We start from the raw sequence: 21,968 nt of genomic DNA, 5'->3' as shown, positions 1-21,968 counted from the left end.
TGACATTATGCTTAATTATAATGTATGATTGCGAATTTAGGAATATAAGTTAAATATAGTAAACATAACCTATAATTTTCATTGAATGGCAAGGCATTGGAGATCATTAAAATTAGACAGAAAGGGGCAACTGGTACAGTAAACAATGTCATAACCTATAATTTCAACATATCTAAATATTCGTGCGGTGCAACTGAAAATTATTGAATCGTGCATAAATGAATGTACAAGAATTTCGCAATATTTAATCGAAATAAAGGCAGGTATTACACATACGAACAACGTAATTTTCACACCAAAAATAATATTACACCTTAACTCGCAAGGAATTATGTCTGAAGTGTCCCCTAATCATTTTTTAGATTTTATTAATGGAATTACACTACATTTTAGATAAACATATGTTACTCTTTATGCATTCCAATTAATTTATATGGTTGAAACGCCGCCCTTTGTGATCGTGTTAAGCGAGTCACATGGTCTGCCTTACAGCCTGTATTAGATCACGATGGCAGTTCCTAGTACTCACAGCGCTCCAAGCGACTAGCAACTATCGCGAGAAATGCAACTCGTTGGCAAAAAATCATCCCTAGCTTCGTGACTGTAGGCTATATAGCAGACTGTGGTGTTTCTGTGATGGATTCCAAGGCGGTTGCGCTGATGGGTGGCCTGCGTGCTCACTTGCCGGAAGTAATGCGCTCTGGTGGCTCCTTGGATGGCTAGCTTGCTGGATTTCGAGCGCACTCAGCTGAGTGACTCGTTAACTGCGGAATACAACACATGTGCCTAACTTGGAGTCAGGCCACAAAGGGAAACATTGAAGGAGGAAGGTTCGATCGGGTGCTGTGGATTGAATTCGGTGTAGCTCAGTGGTCAGAGCGCTGGGTACTTAGAACCAAGGACCCAGGTTCGATCCCCGGCGCCGGAGCGAATTTTTCTCCTCAAATATTGTCAATATTACAGATATTATTCTGTAAGGGCAAATTAATAAATCTATAAAAATATACTTACCAATTTCATTTACAAGTTATCCAATCGTTTCCACACCATATTGTTTTCCTCCTGGAAAGACTACAAATATTAAATTCCCTTCAATATGCCCTTTGTGTCACTGTGACATAGATTCATGAAGGGCCAGTCCGGAAGTTTCCAGCTTTTAATGGTGTTCGAAATCCAACTGTCTTGAAAGGCACTCATGGACTCATGCACATTCAAAAGAAAATGTATCCACCATCAAAATGTTAATTAACCCTTAAAAGCCTGAATTATTTTTCGTCAAGTTTTTTGTTTATTTCGTTATAGACTAATTAAATGGATGTAATTGAACACAATAATGCTTTTGTTTTCTATTGTTGAAGCGAATATGTGGAATTACAGGGCGTGACCATATGGTAACGCTAGGTCATTATGTTGTCAAATCTTGAAGAATGTGTTGTTGCCTTATAACATCTTTCAAGCAATTTATTGAACTTAACTGAACTTTAGCATACAAATAATATATTCATCACTCATTCAGTGTTTTGCCCCAGGTCAGATCTTTCACTGCAAACCCAGCATTCTCCAATGTTTCCTATCTTCTGCCTTCCTGTTTGTCTTCTCGTATGATCCACATATCTTAATGTCGTCTATCATCTGATATCTTCTTCTGCTTCGAACTCTTCACCATTCACTCCCATTCACCATTCCTTCCAGTGCATCCTTCAGTAGGCAGTATCTTCTCAGCCAGTGACCAAACCAATTCCTTTTCCTCTTCCTAATCTGTTTCAGCATCATTCTTTCTTCACCCACTCTTTCCAACACGGTTTCATTTCTTATTGTCTGTCCACTTAACACGTTCCATTCTTCTCCTTATTCACATTTCAAATGCATCTATTCGTTTCTCTTCACTTCATCGTGATGTCCACGTTTCTGCCCCACACAATACCACACTGCATACAAATAATACAAAAATAAGAAAATTACTTTCACAATACCTGAACAAATAAACGAAATAGAATTATTGTCACAATATAGTCGTATGAACAAAACACATTTTCGTAACATAACGTTTTGCATTAATTTTTTGTGCGATTTTCACATCTTTCGGTAGTAAGGTAAAACATTTCTTATGATATGACAAAAAAAAACATGGGCTACAGAGACCTACATCTAATTTTGAGAAAGCTGTATGCTAGAAGAGCATTCTCACTAGCACATTGCTGTCTTTTGTCTCCGGGTATCAGAATCACTAATGTTCCATTCCATCGTATCTTATAAAATTAGATGTTCTGCGAATGACGTCCAGAAAGGAAGTTTACCCGGAGCCGCTTACACAAAGACAACTCAATTTTATGAAAAAGATTTATTGGAACAGATACAGCAATTGTTGAACTATTTTTCAACATATTTCCCAATGGGACTGAGACATTTGTCACACCGTGCGATCAACTTTTGTCCCTTGTAGAAGTCTCCCACCTGGAACTGGAACCAGTGTGTGACAGCCGTTTGCACCTCTGTGTTGATACCACGGTATCAAAAAGTCTCAATTCAGGTGGTAATATGTTGAAAAAAATAGCTCAACAACTCCTGTATCTGTTCGAATAAATCTTTCCATAAAATTGTATTTATTTCTGGAAACGGCCCCATGGAAATTTACTTTTTGGAACCATCTCGTAGCTCCAATATCGCTGTATTTGGAAGTAGATGGTCACCCCTAGCCTTTTGGGGTGCTCCCGACTTCTTCAAATCTCCCATTTGAATTCTAATTCATTCGCTTTATCTATGTAAAAACCGTTTTAGCCCATTTTCACATGGTAGCTACAAGATGCTTGGCAGCCAAGTAGAATTGGCTGCCAAGCATCTTGTAGCTACCATGTGAAAATGGGCTAAAACGGTTTTTACATAGATAAAGCGAACTTTTATAAAGAAAACAAAATTTGTCACATCTCTGTCTTTAGAAGTCACTCTCTGGAGAAATTTATTGAACTGTTATAACATACTGTTTTATCCACTTACATTTCCCTAATGCCACCATTTCCACACATTGCAATGTTGACGGTATCATTCTCTTTCTATCACACATGACTCTTCAACTTCCTCTTCTTCTATGAAAGGAATATCGTCTGGTCCACCTATTCTGTCGCTATTAACAAAAATAACCCCAGCTTCAATACTCAGGTTGTCGAACATGCCGCCCTCTACATCAGCAGAGTTCTCGTCAGATACAAAGTTGGGCTTTGGTGGCTCTATGTAGGATGCTCTAATTTTTCGTTTTCTAATTCCCAAAGTATCTCATGCACTTCCACGCACCTGTTTGTAACATTCATTTTGTTACTTGTACTTTCCTATAACTCCTCCAGCTTACTGTTAGTAGCACGAGAGCACAAAGACTGAGTGACAACATATTAGCCTAGCGTTACCATATGGTAACGTAAGAAACAATGTATTATATCCACAACAATGTTACGGATTGCAAACTTGTGCTTGATGTACACGAATACACAATCAACAATAAGTAAAATACCACAACAAACATTACAATCAAGTTAATCAAAGTAATAAAAAAATTATCTTACTTCTTGTTGCTCTCCAAAATTGCTGCTGAGAAAGCAACATCTAAATCGTGCAGCTGCTCTTGCCCAACTGGTATAATAAAGTTGTGATTTCATAATGTAATAAGAAAGAACCAATCATGTACCTTGGATTCACAAAGAAAAATTCCAGTTTTATTAATTAAGGACGGGTATGAAGCAAGTTATATTGCTTTCTGCACTGCGTTACCATATGGTAACGCTAGGTTAAAAAAGTTCACAGCTTCTATCCATGTTTCCATTTGGTAGTCATAGGCTGTGGAGGCAAAGGCACTCTAATAACTGTGTTTGGTATCCAGTCACTTCGAACACCATTAAAAAGCTGGAAACTTCTGGACTGGCCCTCCATGAATCTATGTTGATAATGGAAGATGCAACCAACAAACTGAGTGTTGTGCCAGGAGTTATCAGTGAGTGTTTTTCAGTAAAATTTAATGATGCATTGAAAGAGAACCCAGGATACACAACTTTCTCCACTGTATGCAAAATACTTAAAGGTGAGTGTGTGTGCAGCTCCCTGAGAACATTATTTCGAGTATTATGCTTCATCTGAAATAAGTGCCGGTTATATTCTAACAGACAAAAGGCAATCAACGACTGCCAAAAATATTTAATTATTAATTGTGCCTCCAAACAATAATGAAATGAGGTTGAATCACATGTGCACTTGTAATTTTTTTCAGTTCAGTTTTCTTACCTGTATTACATATACATCTAAACTTAATAAAGCTTAGATTTTAAGTTACATATTTTTTATTTATTACATATTTTGTCATTTTTAGTTACATATTTCTCATTTCCATATTACATAAAATCCAGGCTCTACTAATTAATATTGTATTACAGTACTATTTCCTAGTTAGTATGCTCATGAAAGATTTAGTGATACTCAAACCAAAATACGCCAAAATGCTGTTCCAGACTCTTATCATTCGAAATTCTCTACCACAACAGCATTTTGTAACCTTACAAAACATTGATATTGTAGTCTTACTGGAAAAAGTTTGCTAGTCTGATTGTTTTTCTATATACTGTAGTTACAAACTTTTTCCACCAAGATCGTGATATGCACTCATAATTGAAAGTTGTTAATGTAAAAATAAATAAATAAACAAGAAAAAGAACAATTTGGTGTGAGGGAATTATTTGACAGGAGAAAAGTTTTGTAGCTATGTGTACGTGAAAAGGAATGTTAAATTTGGATTTTTATTTTGTATGTAACTGAATGTCTTACAAATCTGGCCAACAATTATCTGTATGGTTTAATGTTTACAATTCCTAAAAGTTTTACAAAATTTAAAAGTTACAAGTATATATGGTTGTAGTGTAATAAATCTCATGTCACTCTGGCACGACCGTAGGGACAGAGTTCATTATTGAGGCACGTACTGCAGCTGGGATTCACAGGCTTGCAGAGTTGTTGACCAAAGCCAACCATCAAAGTATTCACCTCATCCCAGAGTTCTTGAGGTAACCATGATTCCAGTGCAATACGGGTTGCTTCGGGTGTCTTGGTAGGATTTGGGACCCATCCCAGTCTGTTCGAAATCCTGTGGACGTGTGTGTCTACTCCTAGAACAAAAAGCACTGATCAAGATTCTGTGAATACGCTGTTTTGTACATTGTTCTTGTTTCTTGATGCCTTATGAAAATCATATACTGTATGTGACTAGTTGCAGGAAATGGGACCTGAAGTCGGATTAAAAATTTTTTTTTGTGGTTTCAAAAAGAGGATGGAAATACAGAGAGTTAAAAAAAAAAATTCATGGTTCTAGGTGCTATAGTTTTTAATATATTACTTATTGAATATTGATATTGCATTATGTACTTTTCGAGAAAAATGCAAATTAAAGGTTTCATTTGTTTTCTTAGAAACTATAAGATAGATGTAGGTATTTATAAAGCATTGTGTAAAACTACGTCCTAGTTTAGTGTGTAAAAAAGCCTACAGGTAGCGCAAGATGTCAAAACATAGAAATGCAGTTTTTACACCGCAAATTCGTTATTTTGTTCTCCTGTAAAATTTCCTTTCACGACTTTAGGCCCCTTTTCACGCATTGGCGGTCTAGTGCAGAGATGCATAAGAAACAGTGACTAAATGACAGGTGAACAAAATGAGCTTTAAATAAAATCGAGTTACATTAATTCTTTACACATTTTTCTTTACCTATTTAATAAATACAATAACATTATTTCACAACAGAAAATGTTATATATGCGATTTTGAATAACCTACCAAAAGTTAGTTGTAATTTTCAGCATCAAATAACTAATTTGAAAATAACTGCGTTCACGTTTAAAACTTCTCAAACTGCTGAAGTACAACATCAATGTCATTATAATAGCAATACTGTTATGCGAAAAATAAATCTTTTAAGATGTAATAGGGATATCCTGAACTAGCACCAACAGATAGCATGTGTGTACTTTGAAGGATGTGCTTTGCATGTGCATTTGTTTTCCAATATATAAACACTGAGGATTTACGCAGTGTAGTAGTATGTTAAATACTCTTAAAAACAACTCAAAATGCCAAATTTTTGTTGTTCCTATATGTAAAAACCAGTGAAAGATTTTTGCCTTCAATCAGATGCGGAAGATTCTGAATATATGCTTTCAACCTTAAAAAAATATAACTAATTAAATTGCGCCTATTAAACAACAAGAACTACTTCAAATAAGGAATTGCTGGCTACAATTTCATTTTGGAAGAGGCAAAGAAAAAAAATTAATAAAAACATATGCAACCTCGACAGCAAGCTATGTTAGCTTACAATTAGATTGTATGCAGTACTTGTAGAAGTCCTCGAAGTTTACAACTGCATTTTACAATGGAACGATACTTGGCCTACAGTAAACTCTCGATGAACTGGGATGTTTATTATCTAGGACGATCCACAGTGAAAAAAATATAGGCCTATAAATAATATAATCTATGTAAGTTATTGAAACCATGTTAACTTCAAATTTTCAAAATCATCATACATATTATTCAAAACTAAGGATGATGACTTCATTGTTAAATCCAGAGCATTAGATACACACATACACAGTATTCAAAACTGCTTGTCTTTAACCTACAAAACGCACGAATAATTGTGATACTACTGCGATCATATTGTATCATCTATTAAAAATTGCATTTGTTCTTTCTGCAATCAGAGAAAAAAGTATGAGGAATTCAAGCCCCATAGTCCCTTCCCTATTAAAAAAAAAAGACATTGGTGGCTGCATATCTTGTTTATCACGTACGGTACCTACTTACAATATGGTTGAAGAGGCAATATTCACCTTTGACAAAAATCTTTCTTTTTTTTTTATTCGTGCACCTTGTTCTCAAAGTTCCCGTTCAGATTCATGAACATTCAATTTACTCGTATCTATATGCTGCATACTGCAGATTTCCCCATCCATCTCTTAAGGGGAATAGCTCAGCATTGTACAAGTTTATTCTATTATTTAATGTAAATTAAATTAGATGAGGTAAGCGAGAGAGCAACAAGAAGAACTGACTTGCACCCAACGTGCTCTTAATAGTTGCTTAGTCAACTGTCCGAAGACGGATTTGAACTTCATAAGAGACACCAATAAGGTATCACTCATGAGACAACTAAACCAGGAGATAATAGGGTAGGGTGGCCAGTTTTTTCTCTCTCCATTGCATACATCACTGACTAGTTACGTACATATTACACTCATCAGACTTCAGATGTATACAAACAATTGAAGGGTACAGGGAAAGAACGAGCTCAGTCCACTAATTGTTGAGGAGAGCAATTTAAAGTCTGTCTTTAGCATACGAGGTCAGCCTGGTTTAAAAATGCGGTTAATTTCCAGAAAGTTACACTTTAACTCTTGTCTACACACCACTGCATGTTATTCATAAATGGGTTCTGTTAGGACAGAGGGCTGAATCTGGCGAACATGGATTATGGAATGCGTCTATCGGCATAGCAACTCACTCACTCAAAGAGCACTGTGTCCTGATCCTCTCAGGCTTGTCAGAACCTCAACACAATAATGCTGGTTTACAGTCTGACCCTCAGGTACCCATTCAACAATTAGCATTGCCTTGAACTTTGACCCGGATGTTCATCATCTTGCACTTCCCCCTGACCCTCACTAAAGCTTTGTATGACATTAAATTAGCCCTGCACACCTGCTTTAACAATTGAAAGCACTTCCGTTGGAGATTTTCCCAGTTTCACATGAAATTTGAGATTATAGAGCATCCACTTCAAAACCCCTCAATGACAAACTAAGTTGAATAGCGAGACGAACCAATCCCTGCTGCATTGCAGAACTTTCACTAGCAATCCACACCCCTCCTTTCACCCTCAGGAGTGGAGCACTCCCGTTTTTAAATTGCCTGATGTCGTGTTCTCTCTTTGTATGCCAAATTTAAAATCTGTCATAGGACTTAGGCTGTTCACATTATCACAATGTTTATTCATAGGATCAAACTACATGGAATTCAACTCCACACAACATGCAGAACTCATTTTTGAAAAAAAAAAAAAAAGTGTACAAAGCTCCTTGCCCTTCAATTGTTCCTCCTCTGACACATATCATCAAATGAGATGTACTGCTTGCTAATACATATACGTGTCAGTCAGAATCTCAATTACAGTTTTGTACAGTATTATCCATAATTTAGTAATTGTAGCTTTCTTTTGTAAGTAAATTTAAATTTTGGAAAAAGTATTCCAAATTCTTTAAACAAAAATAGCAAACGCCTTTTTAGTGTTAACCCCCATTGAAGGTTAAAAAGTTTTTTAAATTTATATATCTTCTCACCATTCGTGAACTGCCACAAGGGACAAAGAGTACTTAACCATAGAAATTTTTACAAGTTCATGAAAAACCATTAATTTTGTTTTAACAATGAAATTCTTACAAGTACAAAGCTGCAAATAATTTTTTTTTGACATGAGTGGAAATATAGCTATTTTTAAAAGGTAAGTGTTACAAAAAAGTAAAGAATGCTACTGAACTTATCGAATATAGGTGATTCTGTATTATTCATATTACTAAGTACCTATTATGAAAGTATGTTTCAGAAGAAATATCTTACCTATTCCACTAAGTACACCCCACGCTGTTTTCATGCACAAATGAGCCATTTTCGGGCCTACACCTGGCAATGTGCACAGCTTCTCCGCAGTGTCTGGTATGTCTCCACTGTATTCTTCTTGCAGTATCTGTGTTGTCTTCTTTATATAATTCACTTTACTCTGAAATTTTGAGAATGGAGAAAGTTACACAACGCAGAACTGCACAAATTGTATTCTTCACCTGACATAATTAGGAACATTAAATCCCGATGTTTGAGATGGGCAGGGCATGTAGCACATATGGGCAAATCCAGATATGTATATAGAGTGTTAGTTGGGAAGCCAGAGGGGAAAAAGATATTTGGGGAGGCCGAGACGTAGATGCGAGGATAATATTAAAATGGATTTGAGAGAGGTGGGATATGTTGGTAGAGACTGGATTAATCTTGCTCAAGATAGAGACCAATGACGGGCTTATGTGAGGGCGGCAATGAATCTCCATTTGTATTTGTATTTGTATTCTTTAATTTTAATTCTTAAAAGAATAGAACAGTATACATATTCACGTCACATCACATGACAGCAAAAATTATCTTCATTTATTGTAAAAGTGTAACACAGAATGGCAGTCATTCTGTGCAGACTAAGTAATAATAAGCAGCCACTATGCAAGCTTGTCAAAAGACTCATGGACTACATGAGAAGGTCGAAGGAACAGTGGCATAAGACAAGTTTGTTTTTTACATTTCAAGTTATGTAAAAAAAAAAGAGAATAAGTGTGAACTTCTCTCTTGTATTTAAAATATCAAACAACGTTATACTTCCATAAATAGCTGCTTAAATTATATTTCAATTGCACACAGAACGTAAAAGTTAAAATATCTTTCTTGCAACTGCTGACTTACGCCACTGTTGCTTTTAATCCTTCATATTATAGTGATTTCTTTCTTTCTTAAAATTTCTTAGATTTAAGATATAAAACAATTAGTCAGCAAATCAGTTTCTATAATGATGCTTTGATAGACAGGAAGGAGGTGAGAAACTGTCGAGGAAATGATACAATATGGTCCTGTTAATAGAACAAGTTAACAACCACTACTTCTGAAGAAGTAACATAAATGATACACACTTTCCCATTACATTTCAAGCAATGACAACAGGATATCTGCTCGACTTGACATGTCTGAATCAATAAGTGCACTCTTCTAAATTATGTATGAAAACCCCTCTAATTTTACAAAACTGTGAATAGTACAGACAAAACTATCAGTAATTCACACCACGAAGCAAAAAAATCAATGGAGTCTCTCCAAGCGCCAATGCATTGTACTGCAGTGCTACATGTTCCAAAATTGCTTATTACGTATTTGGTACTGCTATTAATTATCTAAAGAAAGCCGGAAATCATTGGTCAATATCAAGTAAATTTCCATTCAATGTTAGCTCTTCAAATAAACTATTCTTTATTTTTTAAATTAAACCTTTCATGTGGGCATACTTCTTAGAGTTGAAAATACTTGCAGATACTGAATATGAACAAATCAATAATTTAGCAGAAAAGACTTTTCACAGATGGATGAACAGATAGAATATTCGGTATCAGAACTGCCAACAAACATGTATTTATGTTTATGTAAAAGGTCTAAAAATGAAAATAATATTGTGCCACATGAGTTTTTTATGTTCAAACAGTGAGAAAGTAAATCATTATAATCTACTCTAACCCTCTTAGAAGAACTGCTGACTCTTAGTAAGAAAACCTTGGTGTTTAAACTGGAGCTGACAATTCAGAGAGATACAGTCCATCAAAGAAAATCCACACTAACTAACATTCACATATGAAATGGTCCTACTCTAGTCTCACAATGTTCTGTCCAACAGTGAAGTCGCCCACTAAGGTCCAGTGTTCTAAAAGGTTCAATATCCAGCAGTATAAAAACCAATATAACATTCAGTTGTAAAAAACATTGTAATATTGCTCTACAATTGAAATACAGGCTACTTCGCATTTCAAACACAAAATTACAGTGACATTCCTGAAATAATATTTACTTACTTACACCTGGCTTTTAGAGAATCGGCAGGTTCATTGCCGCCCTCACATAAGCTTGCCATCGGTCCTTATCCTGAGCAAGATTAATCTCTCTACCATCATATCCCACCTCCCTCAAATCCATTTTAATATTATCCTCCAATCTATGTCTCAGCCTCCCTAAATGTCTTTTTCCCTCCAGCCTCCCAACTAACACTCTATATGCATTTCTGGATTCGCCCATCTCAAATGTCTGGATTTAATGTTCCTAATTATGCCAGGAACATCAGTTATTCACAGATTTCAAAAAGGCGTATGACTCGGTTAAGAGAGAAGTTTTATATGATATTCTTATTGAATTTGGTATCCCCAAGAAACTAGTTCGATTAATTAAAATGTGTTTTAGTGAAACTTACAGCAGAGTCCGTATTAGCCAGTTTCTATCTGATTCTTTTCCAATTCACTGCGGGCTAAAGCAGGGAGATGCATTGTCACCTCTACTTTTTAACTTTGCTCTAGGATATGCCATTAGGAAAGTTCAGGATAACACAGAGGGTTTGGAATTGAATGGGTTACATCAGTTCTTGTCTATGCGGATGACGTGAATATGTTAGGAGAAAATCCATAAACGATTAGGGAAAACACGGAAATTCTACTTGAAGCAAGTAAAGCGATAGGGTTGGAAGTAAATCCCGAAAAGACTAAGTATATGATTATGTCTCATGACCAGAATATTGTACGAGATGGAAATATAAAAATTGGAGATTTATCCTTCGAAGAGGTGGAAAAATTCAAATATCTTGGAGCAACAGTAACAAATATAAATGACACTCAGGAGGAAATTAAACGCAGAATAAATATGGGAAATGCCTGTTATTATTCGGTTGAGAAGCTTTTGTCATCTAGTCTGCTGTCAAAAAATCTGAAAGTTAGAATTTATAAAACAGTTATATTACCGGTTGTTCTTTATGGTTGTGAAACTTGGACTCTCACTTTGAGAGAGGAACAGAGATTAAGGGTGTTTGAGAATAAGGTTCTTAGGAAAATATTTGGGGCTAAGAGGGATGAAGTTACAGGAGAATGGAGAAAGTTACACAACGCAGAGCTGCACGCATTGTATTCTTCACCTGACATAATTAGGAACATTAAATCCAGACGCTTGAGATGGGCAGGGCATGTAGCACGTATGGGCGAATCTAGAAATGCATATAGAGTGTTAGTTGGGAGGCTGGCGGGAAAAAGACCTTTGGGGAGGCCGAGACATAGATGGGAAGATAATATTAAAATGGATTTGAGGGAGGTGGGATATGATGGTAGAGACTGGATTAATCTTGCTCAGGATAGGGATCAATGGCAGGCTTATGTGAGGGCGGCAATGAACCTCTGGGTTCCTTAAAAGCCAATAAGTAAGTAAGTAAGTAAGTAAATAAGTAATTATGTCAGGTGAAGAATACAACGCGTGTAGTTCTGCGTTGTGTAACTTTCTCCATTCTCCTGTAACTTCATCCCTATTAGCCTGAAATATTTTCCTAAGCACCTTATTCTTAAATACCCTTAACCTCTGTTCCTCTCTCAAAGTGAGAATCCAAGTTTCACAACTATACAGAACAACCGGTAATATAACTGTTTTATAAATTCTAACTTTCAGCTTTTTTGAGACTGGATGACAAAAGCTTCTCAACCGAATAATAACAGGCATTCCCATATGAAATAATATTTACTAAGAAAAAAAATGCTGTTAAGAAAACTTATAGTCTTGTTATTCTAATAGTCCAACATTCAGTTTTCAGTAATAGCATATCATTACTATGGAATTTAATTTTTTTTTCAAAATTAGTCTCTAAATTTAATTGTAATGCCTCAAATTATATTTTCTCAGAAAAGTAAACCTGTGTTATTACTAGACATAGGATTTTTAGGCACTAAAAATTGCAGTTTTAGGCGCCTAAAATAAGCTCAAAATTTGTAAAATTAGGCTCTATTTTAATGAAAATAGGCATTTTAGGCACATCAAGGTATCATACTTATTTCTTTCACTGAAATTTTTAGTTATACACTAAAATACGCACAAAAAAGTATGTTTAAACATTAAAAAAGAATACTATATTATATTTATAAACAGAGCTGCACAAATTTAATATATTGAAACTAATGAAATAATGATTATTGATATCAAGATTACTCATTTTAAGTTATTGAAATTCAGTTCCATGCTCAGACTTTATTATAATTATCTGCACAGTACACCACCAGAATTTTTTCTAAATTCTCCACAGTTAACCTTTGCCTTTTGTCATTGAGAATCATTTTGAAAGCAGAAAAATTTCTTTCAACCGAAACTGATGTGAGAGGCGCAAATTTTAAATTAGGTACAATACAAACATCGATACTCACTGGAACATTTACATTTTCCCCCGATATCACTCTTGATACTTTTTCCAACAATGAAAATCCTACATTCTTATTTAATACGTTGTCCCACTTATTTTTAACTTTTTCCCCAGTTTCGCCCAAAGCAGAATGTATGTTCACTTGAGTTTCCTTTACTATTGCTATTTGGCTACAAAGAGATTGTTTTTCACGTTCTAATTGTTCAATGCTTGCAGGTATGAAAGAAAAATTTGATGTTATGTAGGCAATATCGTTTTTCACTCGTGAGTCATTCAGACAATCTTTCACTGCTTTCACACACGCTGAACTATCAGTTTCAGGTAATTTATCAATAACTGTGACCACTTCTTTAAAATACTTAGAATAATACACCACTGACTGAATCCAGGTTCCCCATCGTGTAACAACCGGCTGAGGTGGGAGTGGGATATCTGGAAAGTTCTCTCTGAATATTGAAATCCTGGATGGGGCTTTACAAAAACATTTTTTTGTGTTAGAAATAAACGAATTGACAAGAGGAAATTCATTCCGGATTGTTTCAGAAACCCTGTGAAGGCCATGTGCTAGACAGGTTACATGCGTGAGGTTAGGATAAAATGTTTTAAGAAGTGGAGCTGCAGCAACCATGTATGAGGCAGCATCAGTACAAAACAACAGAACTTTAGAATCGTCTATATTACCTGAGTATAAAGACTGTAGGCCTTTATTTACAAAATAAGCAATGGCTTGGCTATTCACTTTCGAAAGTTCCTTAACACATACGAGGTGTGGAATCGAAGGTCCATCAGGACTAAGTTTTCCTACTACCATATTTGCTATATACCTATTCATAGGATCTGAGGTTTCATCCACAGAGACCCATATGTAAGAATGCTCCCGAATGGAAGCTAAAGTTTCATTGTATATTCTGTCTAAGTAATTTTTTTCTTAGGGTCGACTCAGATGGGATATTTTGTTTGCAGTATTTTTGTAAAAACTGTCTTAAAACCGGATTTTCAATTGCATTCCAGGGAATGTTAGCAGCAACAAACGCTCTGGTTAAATCAGCATAGAAATTGCTGCTGAGATTGGATGAAGTAGGCTGTGTTAGTAAAGTTTGTTGCAGTTGATTTTTCTGCTGAGCTTTAGCCTTATGAGCTGCTCCTTGCACATGCTGCTTTAGGTGGCACTTCTTTTCTTGCGAAATCTAAAAATGTAAAGTAAACTGAATTAAAATAAAATCCTAATTGTTGTATTGCCGTATTTCTATCACAAAGTTAGTGGGTTCGAACTATCAAAATTTTAATGACCTACAAATACTTTAACTATCGGAATTTAAAAGGTTAAAGTGTAGTGGTCTTAAAAGGAATTATACCTCAGGATAGCTCAGTCAATGTATAAATATTATAGGCCTACTCATTAAAATTAATAGAATTTATATATTTCAACTATTGTTACATACCTGTCTGCTACAAATCTTGCAGAATATTATTTTTCCATCATAAGTGAATTCTGAATATTCTGTTAGCCATTGCCGGAACAATGTAGATTTTGCACTTATATTTTTCGGCATTATCGCGTTAAACTTCACAGGAAAACGTCCTACCGCTCAAAACTTCTCAACACAAATAAGGTGAGGGAAAGAGCAACTGTTAACGAGCATTCAAATGAACCGTTGTTATTGAGATTCAATTGGACAAAAATACAAAGTTCCACTTATTGTTGCATTTCCTGGTAGTGTTAACACTAGGAGGGCCATTCTTTTAAATATTTTGTAACGGTTTACCCTACTAATTCGCAGTTTTACGACTTTTCATAAATATTTCAAAAACACTCTTTCTCCAAAAATTGTGATTTTATGACACTCTGAAGGGCAGTACAGCTAATCGGTTTCAGACCGAAAACAGTCATTTTTATAGTATAGTATATCTCTGAATCGGTAGCAGCACATGTTGTGATTGTTGCCTGCTTCAAAACTAAGGTTGGTTCTTTGTCGGCATTTATGCCTCCAAACATGTTAAATTCGGTGAAATCTATTGCGAGTGTCGTGAGATTCAAAACATTTTGTTTCCTTTATCAGTGGTTTCATGGCCCGTGTGAAGCAAACTTTCCACTTTTTAAATGCCTTAAATTTCGCAGTGAATGCATGTATAAATTATAAAAATTAAGAGTAAAATGCGAAACTTTACAGTGAGTTAGGCATTTTTAGGCGAATATTAACAAATTAGGCTCTAATAACCGTTTTAGGGCATTTTAGGGCACTATAAAACTCTTTGAATACCTTTCAATTTCCATGAAACACAAATATTAATAATTATTTTTACTTTTCTCCTAAAGAAACAAAATAGGCATTTGCCCTAGAATCCGATGTCTGGTTATTACATAGAGATAACTTATATTAATATTATTATTCTGACAGTCGCAAAGGAACCCGAAAATAATGAAGATACTTAGATTGAAACAGTTACAATATAAACGCGGACTTGGACAATGTTGCTGTGGCATTTACATCCTCAAAATTTAGAGGAAATCACACTCAAACACCAGCTTTGTGATCAGCCAGAACTGATAATGAAGAAACTGTAGCTATACTTCCGCAAAGAAATGTTACTGGATCATTCCATGTCAAATCAACACATCCCAGTGCCATTTTCAACCTTACCATTTTAGATTTTCATGAGATTTGGCGTAACTGTAGGTTGACATGTGCATTTAATTAAAATGTGTATTCTTATTATTGTTCGAATTACTGATTTCACAAAATCAGCAAAAATGATAAAACTTCAGGTGGGTATGCGATTTCATATTTTATAATAGCTCATGACCTATATAAGGTAAAAAGCTGTAACTGGACTAGTTTTAAATCTAATGGAATAAATAGTATAAATAAAATAAAAGTACAAAGCCCTAGGCTATATTTAGTTCATTATTTTCTTGTGATTTCATAGTTTTAAACAGTTAATTTATTTAGTCCTGATTTTGAATGTGAAGTATAAGTTGGTGGGAACGTGTGATGATGTTAGTGGCACTTGAATATAAGTTTTATATATTTATTTCTTTCTCCAATATGGAATACTGATAACCACATGGAAGAATTGTTTACATTGGCAACCAATATTACGTTATCATGAATGAAACTGACGTTAATCCATCTACATCCACATCTTTGTTAATTTCTGACATAATAAAATGTACCATTTGTAATAGAAATTTTACAAAACGAGGTATTCACATACATATAGCTAGAAGTCATAATTCATCATCTCAAGACTCTGTTATCAACATTACTAATGATACTGGTCAGCAAGAAAAGTCTTCACGAGAAACTATGAGAGTACATATGCAAATATTTTCATACCTGTGAAATAAAAATGCATATAAGAAAATGTTCTATTTACCTCTCCCTTGCCCATGCTAATACTTTTTCCACATAATATGTGTCACGTTACTTTACAGTCTGAATTTTCATCAATGATCGTATCATGAAATGCTGCACACATACTGCAACATGAACATTCTGTCTCAGTCAGTTAGGGTTATTAGCCCTACAGGAAGCTTACTTGCCAATATTTGATGTAATGGAAGAAGTCACAATTGCTGAATTAGCTGATATTCAATGAATGTAGAAAGCAACATGCCCGGGAAGCTTTATTGCCAAGAACTTAAAACAGCGAGTGTTTGATGCTGTGTGCCATGCAGGACCACTTTGTACAGTGTGCAAGGAAGTGTCAGACAGCAGAGTGTATGCGCTAGCAACTGCAGTTATGTTGGTAGTAGCTGGAACAAAACGTAAACAGTGTACTCACCACAATCATAACAGATGCTGGAAGCGTTTCTTGAAGGCACAGTATGACTCTTATACACTTATTTTCAAACACTTTCACTAATGTTTCTTGCGTAATCGAATGCACATCATTAATTATATTCGTCGTAAGTTCATTGGTTGTTTCAGCATAGAGATTTTCTGAAGACCAAACCCATGAATTTTGAGAATTTACATAGCCGGATAAGTTAAACCATGCTTCATCCATAATGAAAGTTTCATTTAAAACGTCAAGTCCATGACCATTTATAAATCTCTACAATCATTCACATACCTCACTCTTTTTTCGTAATCACCTTCTTTTAATTCATGAACCGCTGCAATTTTATAGGGATACAATAATTGCTGAAGTTCGCTTCTTACAGCCTCATGTGCTGTCCACTTAGACATTCCAGCCTCTTGTGCTAATTTGCGCGTTGATTCTGTAGGACTCTGCAACATTAAATCCGAGATTTCATCACGTGTTTCTGTCGTTAAAAATGTAGGCCTGCCACTTCTTGGTGCATCAAGAACTGACCTGGTTCCACGAAATTTATTGATCAAATCACGTACAGTATCGCGATTTGGACACCTGCAATTAGGAAAGCGTATATGAAATTTCTGTTTCACATTTTCCATAACTTTATCACCTTCGCGAAAAACGTATTCCACCTAAAACGCTCTTTCTTCAATAGAAAGCACTGTCACCGGTAGTCTTTAGCCACCACTCACTCACAATTAGACTGCAGTACGCCCCGTCTGCCCTCAACTGATACCGTTAGCTAAACAACCCGGCCCGGCTGATGCTACCAACATAATTGCAGTTGCGAGCACATACACTCCAGTGCGGAGAGACTTCCTGGGTGCACTGTACTTAAGAACCTAAAAACATAGTATTTTTTATGCCTAAAAATACCTGCGAAGGATGAGAAATTGTTACATAATGTAGTTCAATATACCATGAATACATCCATTACCTCTAAAAATATTTTCATTATAATACCTCCTTACACCCTGCATATATGTATTCACTTAAGTTTACTTACTATACACAACCTGAAACAAGATATAAAACAAATCTATTCATGCTGACATATCAAACTTCCCGAATCTAGTAATAACACTTTTTTCATTATGGTGTTAACTATAACAGCCGACAGCTTAGAATTATATTTTTAAGTACTCTATACAGATTTTCTAGTGCAATCATTTTGCATTTCCGAAAACTATTTCAATATCTGATTGAAAACAGAGACGACAATAGGTACACAGAAACAAAGCAAAGTTTACAAGCATAGTCAGGCAACTACCTAGGGTTTGTGTGCTCAGTTGAAAAAATTAGTTTAAAAGTTGTAAAAAATATCAATAATGTTGCTTACTTTCACTATATCATTACTACATTTACAAATAACATGATAACAATAATGAAGATCGGTATATTTACCTTCCAAAATGAAACTGGATATATCAATTCACCCAGCGTTTTGTCATCTGTGGTGATAATATTGGGTACAGTCAGTCCATGTTTCTGGAGTCTTTGCATAGCTGCATATGTCACTGCATCCTTTGTCTGGCTCGATAACATCAGAGATATTAAACAGTGATATCTTGTGTCCTGCAAAATTATATAATTCTGAATATAATGAGCAGCAGGAGAGAGAGTTCCTTCTTTAATGATAACTAAATGAGATTTAGTAAAGTGAAGAATGCAACTGCACCTGGGCTCAAACCTTGCCTTATTTAAGAAATAAGTTAGCTACTTAATACCATGTGAATCCAATCTAATTTGATCTATTATGTATGTTTTAATATCTCTATCATTGATGCAGGATTAGTTAATGATTTCATTTTATATTTTATTTTACAAATCTGACTCACATTCAGCTTGCCAGAACACAGAATATTGTACAAAATAAGGTTCATTACTGAAAAATGTTACAAGTTACATAAAAAGGAAGGAAGAATAGGCCTACATAACATTTATGCCTTCCTAGCATTATAAATAGGTTGTTACTACATCGAATATCATTCACAATCGCCTTATAAAAGCAATGACATGTTCGCTTATGATGTAATACTGGAACGCTTGGATCGGGATGCATGCAGCTCGTCTGACTATCTTCTACTCTGTGTAACAAGAAATGAAATGCAGGTCACAAGGTAACGTGTCATTTATTTCCAATTTGTATCACTTTTGTGATATTACATAAAACAGTTCTGTGGTTCAGAGAAACTATATTAACAAAATAAAGAAAACATAACCTGCAAGGTTAATATGACAGACTTCCCTGTATATATATTATGTACCATGTATTGTAAAACAAGTTTATTTTTATCCTAAGTGTATTTTTCTATTTTATCTTGGTTACTATGTCAACATGACCTGCACTAATTATACTACTAATAATAATTTAATATTAATCCATCAATCTAAACATTGTCTCTTTTTTCACTCAGTTATTATTAGTATTATTATTTACTAATTTTATTACAATCTTTATGTGAGCTTTTTTCTTAAGTATTTTGTCTACAAAGTATGTGTATCTATGTAACGGAACTGTCCCCGAACACGAGCTTTGCTCTTTCGGGGTATTTTAATGTAACGTTTTTATGTATATGTTATTATTAAATAAATAAATAAATAAATAAATATATAGTTGCTAACCACTAAAAAAAAAAAAAAAAAAAAAAAAAAAAAAAAAAAAAAAAAAAGGTCATCCATTATTCTTTACTCAATGCCAAGGCCAGGCTCAACTAATCGATATGAACATATGAAGACAATTCGTCCCAAATTGAATTTCTTTCATACAATTTATAATGCTAAGATGCCATAAAGTGCTGTATCCAACTCGTGGATAATCTTATTACGACACACGTGAAAATTGTCGCACTAATGATAGTGAGTGCGACAAACATTCACTCATGCCATAATTATCAAGATTATCCACTTGTAGCATAAATAACTATTTTATATTATAATATAGAATATATATTGTGATTACATTCTGAATGAGAGTCCATATAAATGTTTTTTTTTTTTTTTTTAAGATAACCGTCGAGAATTAGTAATAATTCTGTATCCTCTCCACATTTTGTAATGGTCTTGCTGCACCAAAGAACAGCCCACTGACTTTATTTTAAATTAATGTATTGTTGGCTCGTATATTGTTTTCCTTCTCTTCATCTACCTCATGTGTTGTCTAGTAGATATTTCAAATTCGACTCCAAGATAAATTATTTCAGAAAACTGTTTCTTTCTGCTCACAGCTATTATATCAATTCTTCTGTTGCTATCCACTTCAGAGAGACAATTCTTAGGGATCCTCCCTGAGAACAGTTCCCTAACACATGAGGAAGGATTTTAAAGGCATGTTGGGTCCGATAAGTATAGTATCAATCAAATAGTGTAAGTTCTTCCAGTCAATTACTTAACAATATTACATGCATTCAACCTTTATGTTATTACATGAAGTAGCATTTACAAATTATGATAAACGTTTTCACCAATAAATTTGGCATCTTCAGGTCACGTTAAAAACATATTAACATAAAATGAACACTTAAGATATTCCAGTTAAACACAATCCTTAAAAATTAAAAACTGGTATAATAGGCAGTCTGAGTAATATGTCATTAAAATACGTGTAGCAGGATGATGTTACCAAGATGTCGTGGAATATGCTGATAACACTGTATTAACATGGAAGTGTACATAACGAAGACAGAAGGCATGGCAATCTTCAAGTTTATGCAGGTGTAGTTCCCAAAATGATTAAAATATGCTACAATATATAGGATGATCGTGTTGCTGTTTATGGACGTGTGGAATTAAAGCCCTGTAAAGTATAAAGAGTAGTGTGAAAGAATTTTTTTAATAAAATTTTTAGAAAGGATATAAATTTTGATATTGTGAATTAACGATACTTACGAGAAGGTTGAGGAGAAGTTGACTTGAGTCCAATGATGCAGCAACACGACTGAACTTTACAGTGGAATGTAGCAGATGAGGAAAACTGTGTACCAGGCAAACCTAGTGGATAAACCGGAATTATTTCTGCACAATCTTGAAAAGCGGGTTGTTTAAATTAGGATATTGTTCATTAAGTAAATGGGTATTATTATTATTATTATTATTATTATTATTATTAGAGTGGGTAGCCATGTAAAACTCTCTGTGGCATTCATGTACTTATAATTATTGACAGTTTTTAGAACTTGGAGGGTGTCATCTACGCCTGTAAGTTCATGATTGTGGTTGATTAGTGTGTTGCAAACTTCAACTTATTTCTATTATATTTGAAATCGGAAACATGTTCCCTATAACGTGTGCGAAAATTTCTCTTGGTTTGTCCTACATATTTACTAGGGCAGTTTTTGCATTGCAATGTCTGCGGTGGTTTGAGTTGCCAGAACGCCCAGGGATAGATCTATTTGGTGGAACTATTGCCATCATCTTATGCATGTCTCTCCATCTTTTATCACTATCCATTGGTTTGCAGACAGAACTTCCCTCTTATGTGGGCAGTCACACCATGATTTATATTCATCTTCTCCAAGGCGTGATCGTGATTGTTGGACAGATAGATGTTCTTCTGACTCATTAATCTTTAATTCAGTGACACAAGTTTTGTGAATCTCTTCATAATTCCGTGCAGCATTAATATGCAGTTTGAAGCATATTGTTAATATTTATTTGTTGCAGATAAGCTTCCCACGTTCTAAAAACTGATAGTCACTTATATTTATGGGATGTATAAAGCATAATGTTAGGTGTATCACTTGGCAATTGCAAAATTTGCTTAACTGCCCTCTTATCATATGGTCTGGTGCCTTCAGAAGAACGTTGTCTACAGAAACAGTTTGAAATGGGTAGACCAGTGTTGTGCCAGTGAATTTTAGAGAGAGAGGGAGGGAGGGAGGGAGGGGTGGTTTATTTTCAGTTAAATCCGTAAAACACTGAGGGCAACAACGATTCAAGTGAATGTCAGCCCATTTATCCAGGCTTGCAGGCATTGTTGTTCTTAGCAAAAACTTTTAATAGGCCTATGCGAGAGTGAAATCGTTGTAGGTCTATGTATGTGAGTAGCAAATGCATGGAGAAAGATGTTCAAAAGGACTGCAGGAACACCTAACAGTCCTCT

At 34.9% G+C, this 21,968-nt stretch overlaps 1 protein-coding gene across 9 annotated transcripts in view; it reads right to left on the bottom strand.

The window, feature by feature from the left end:
• Positions 1–4,304: 4,304 nt before the first annotated feature.
• The window catches only part of Nthl1 (Nth-like DNA glycosylase 1), a 65,476-nt gene continuing 47,812 nt past the window's right edge, over positions 4,305–21,968 (bottom strand). For 8 of the 9 annotated variants that reach the window (XM_069838776.1, XM_069838782.1, XM_069838775.1 and 5 more), the window contains 3 exons: positions 18,272–18,442; positions 8,644–8,803; positions 4,305–5,141 (listed from right to left, as the gene is read on the bottom strand). In XM_069838776.1, coding sequence (XP_069694877.1) covers positions 4,906–5,141; positions 8,644–8,803; positions 18,272–18,442 — 567 coding nt within the window. In that variant the 3' untranslated portion in view covers positions 4,305–4,905. Of the gene's footprint in view, positions 5,142–8,643; positions 8,804–16,985; positions 17,281–18,271; positions 18,443–21,968 lie in introns of those variants that run through there. The other variant, XM_069838783.1, reaches the window with a different exon arrangement.

Source organism: Periplaneta americana, chromosome 11 (assembly GCF_040183065.1).
Source record: "Periplaneta americana isolate PAMFEO1 chromosome 11, P.americana_PAMFEO1_priV1, whole genome shotgun sequence".
NCBI classification, from domain to species: Eukaryota; Metazoa; Arthropoda; class Insecta; order Blattodea; family Blattidae; genus Periplaneta; species Periplaneta americana.
This window is presented reverse-complemented; position numbering and strand designations above follow the sequence as displayed.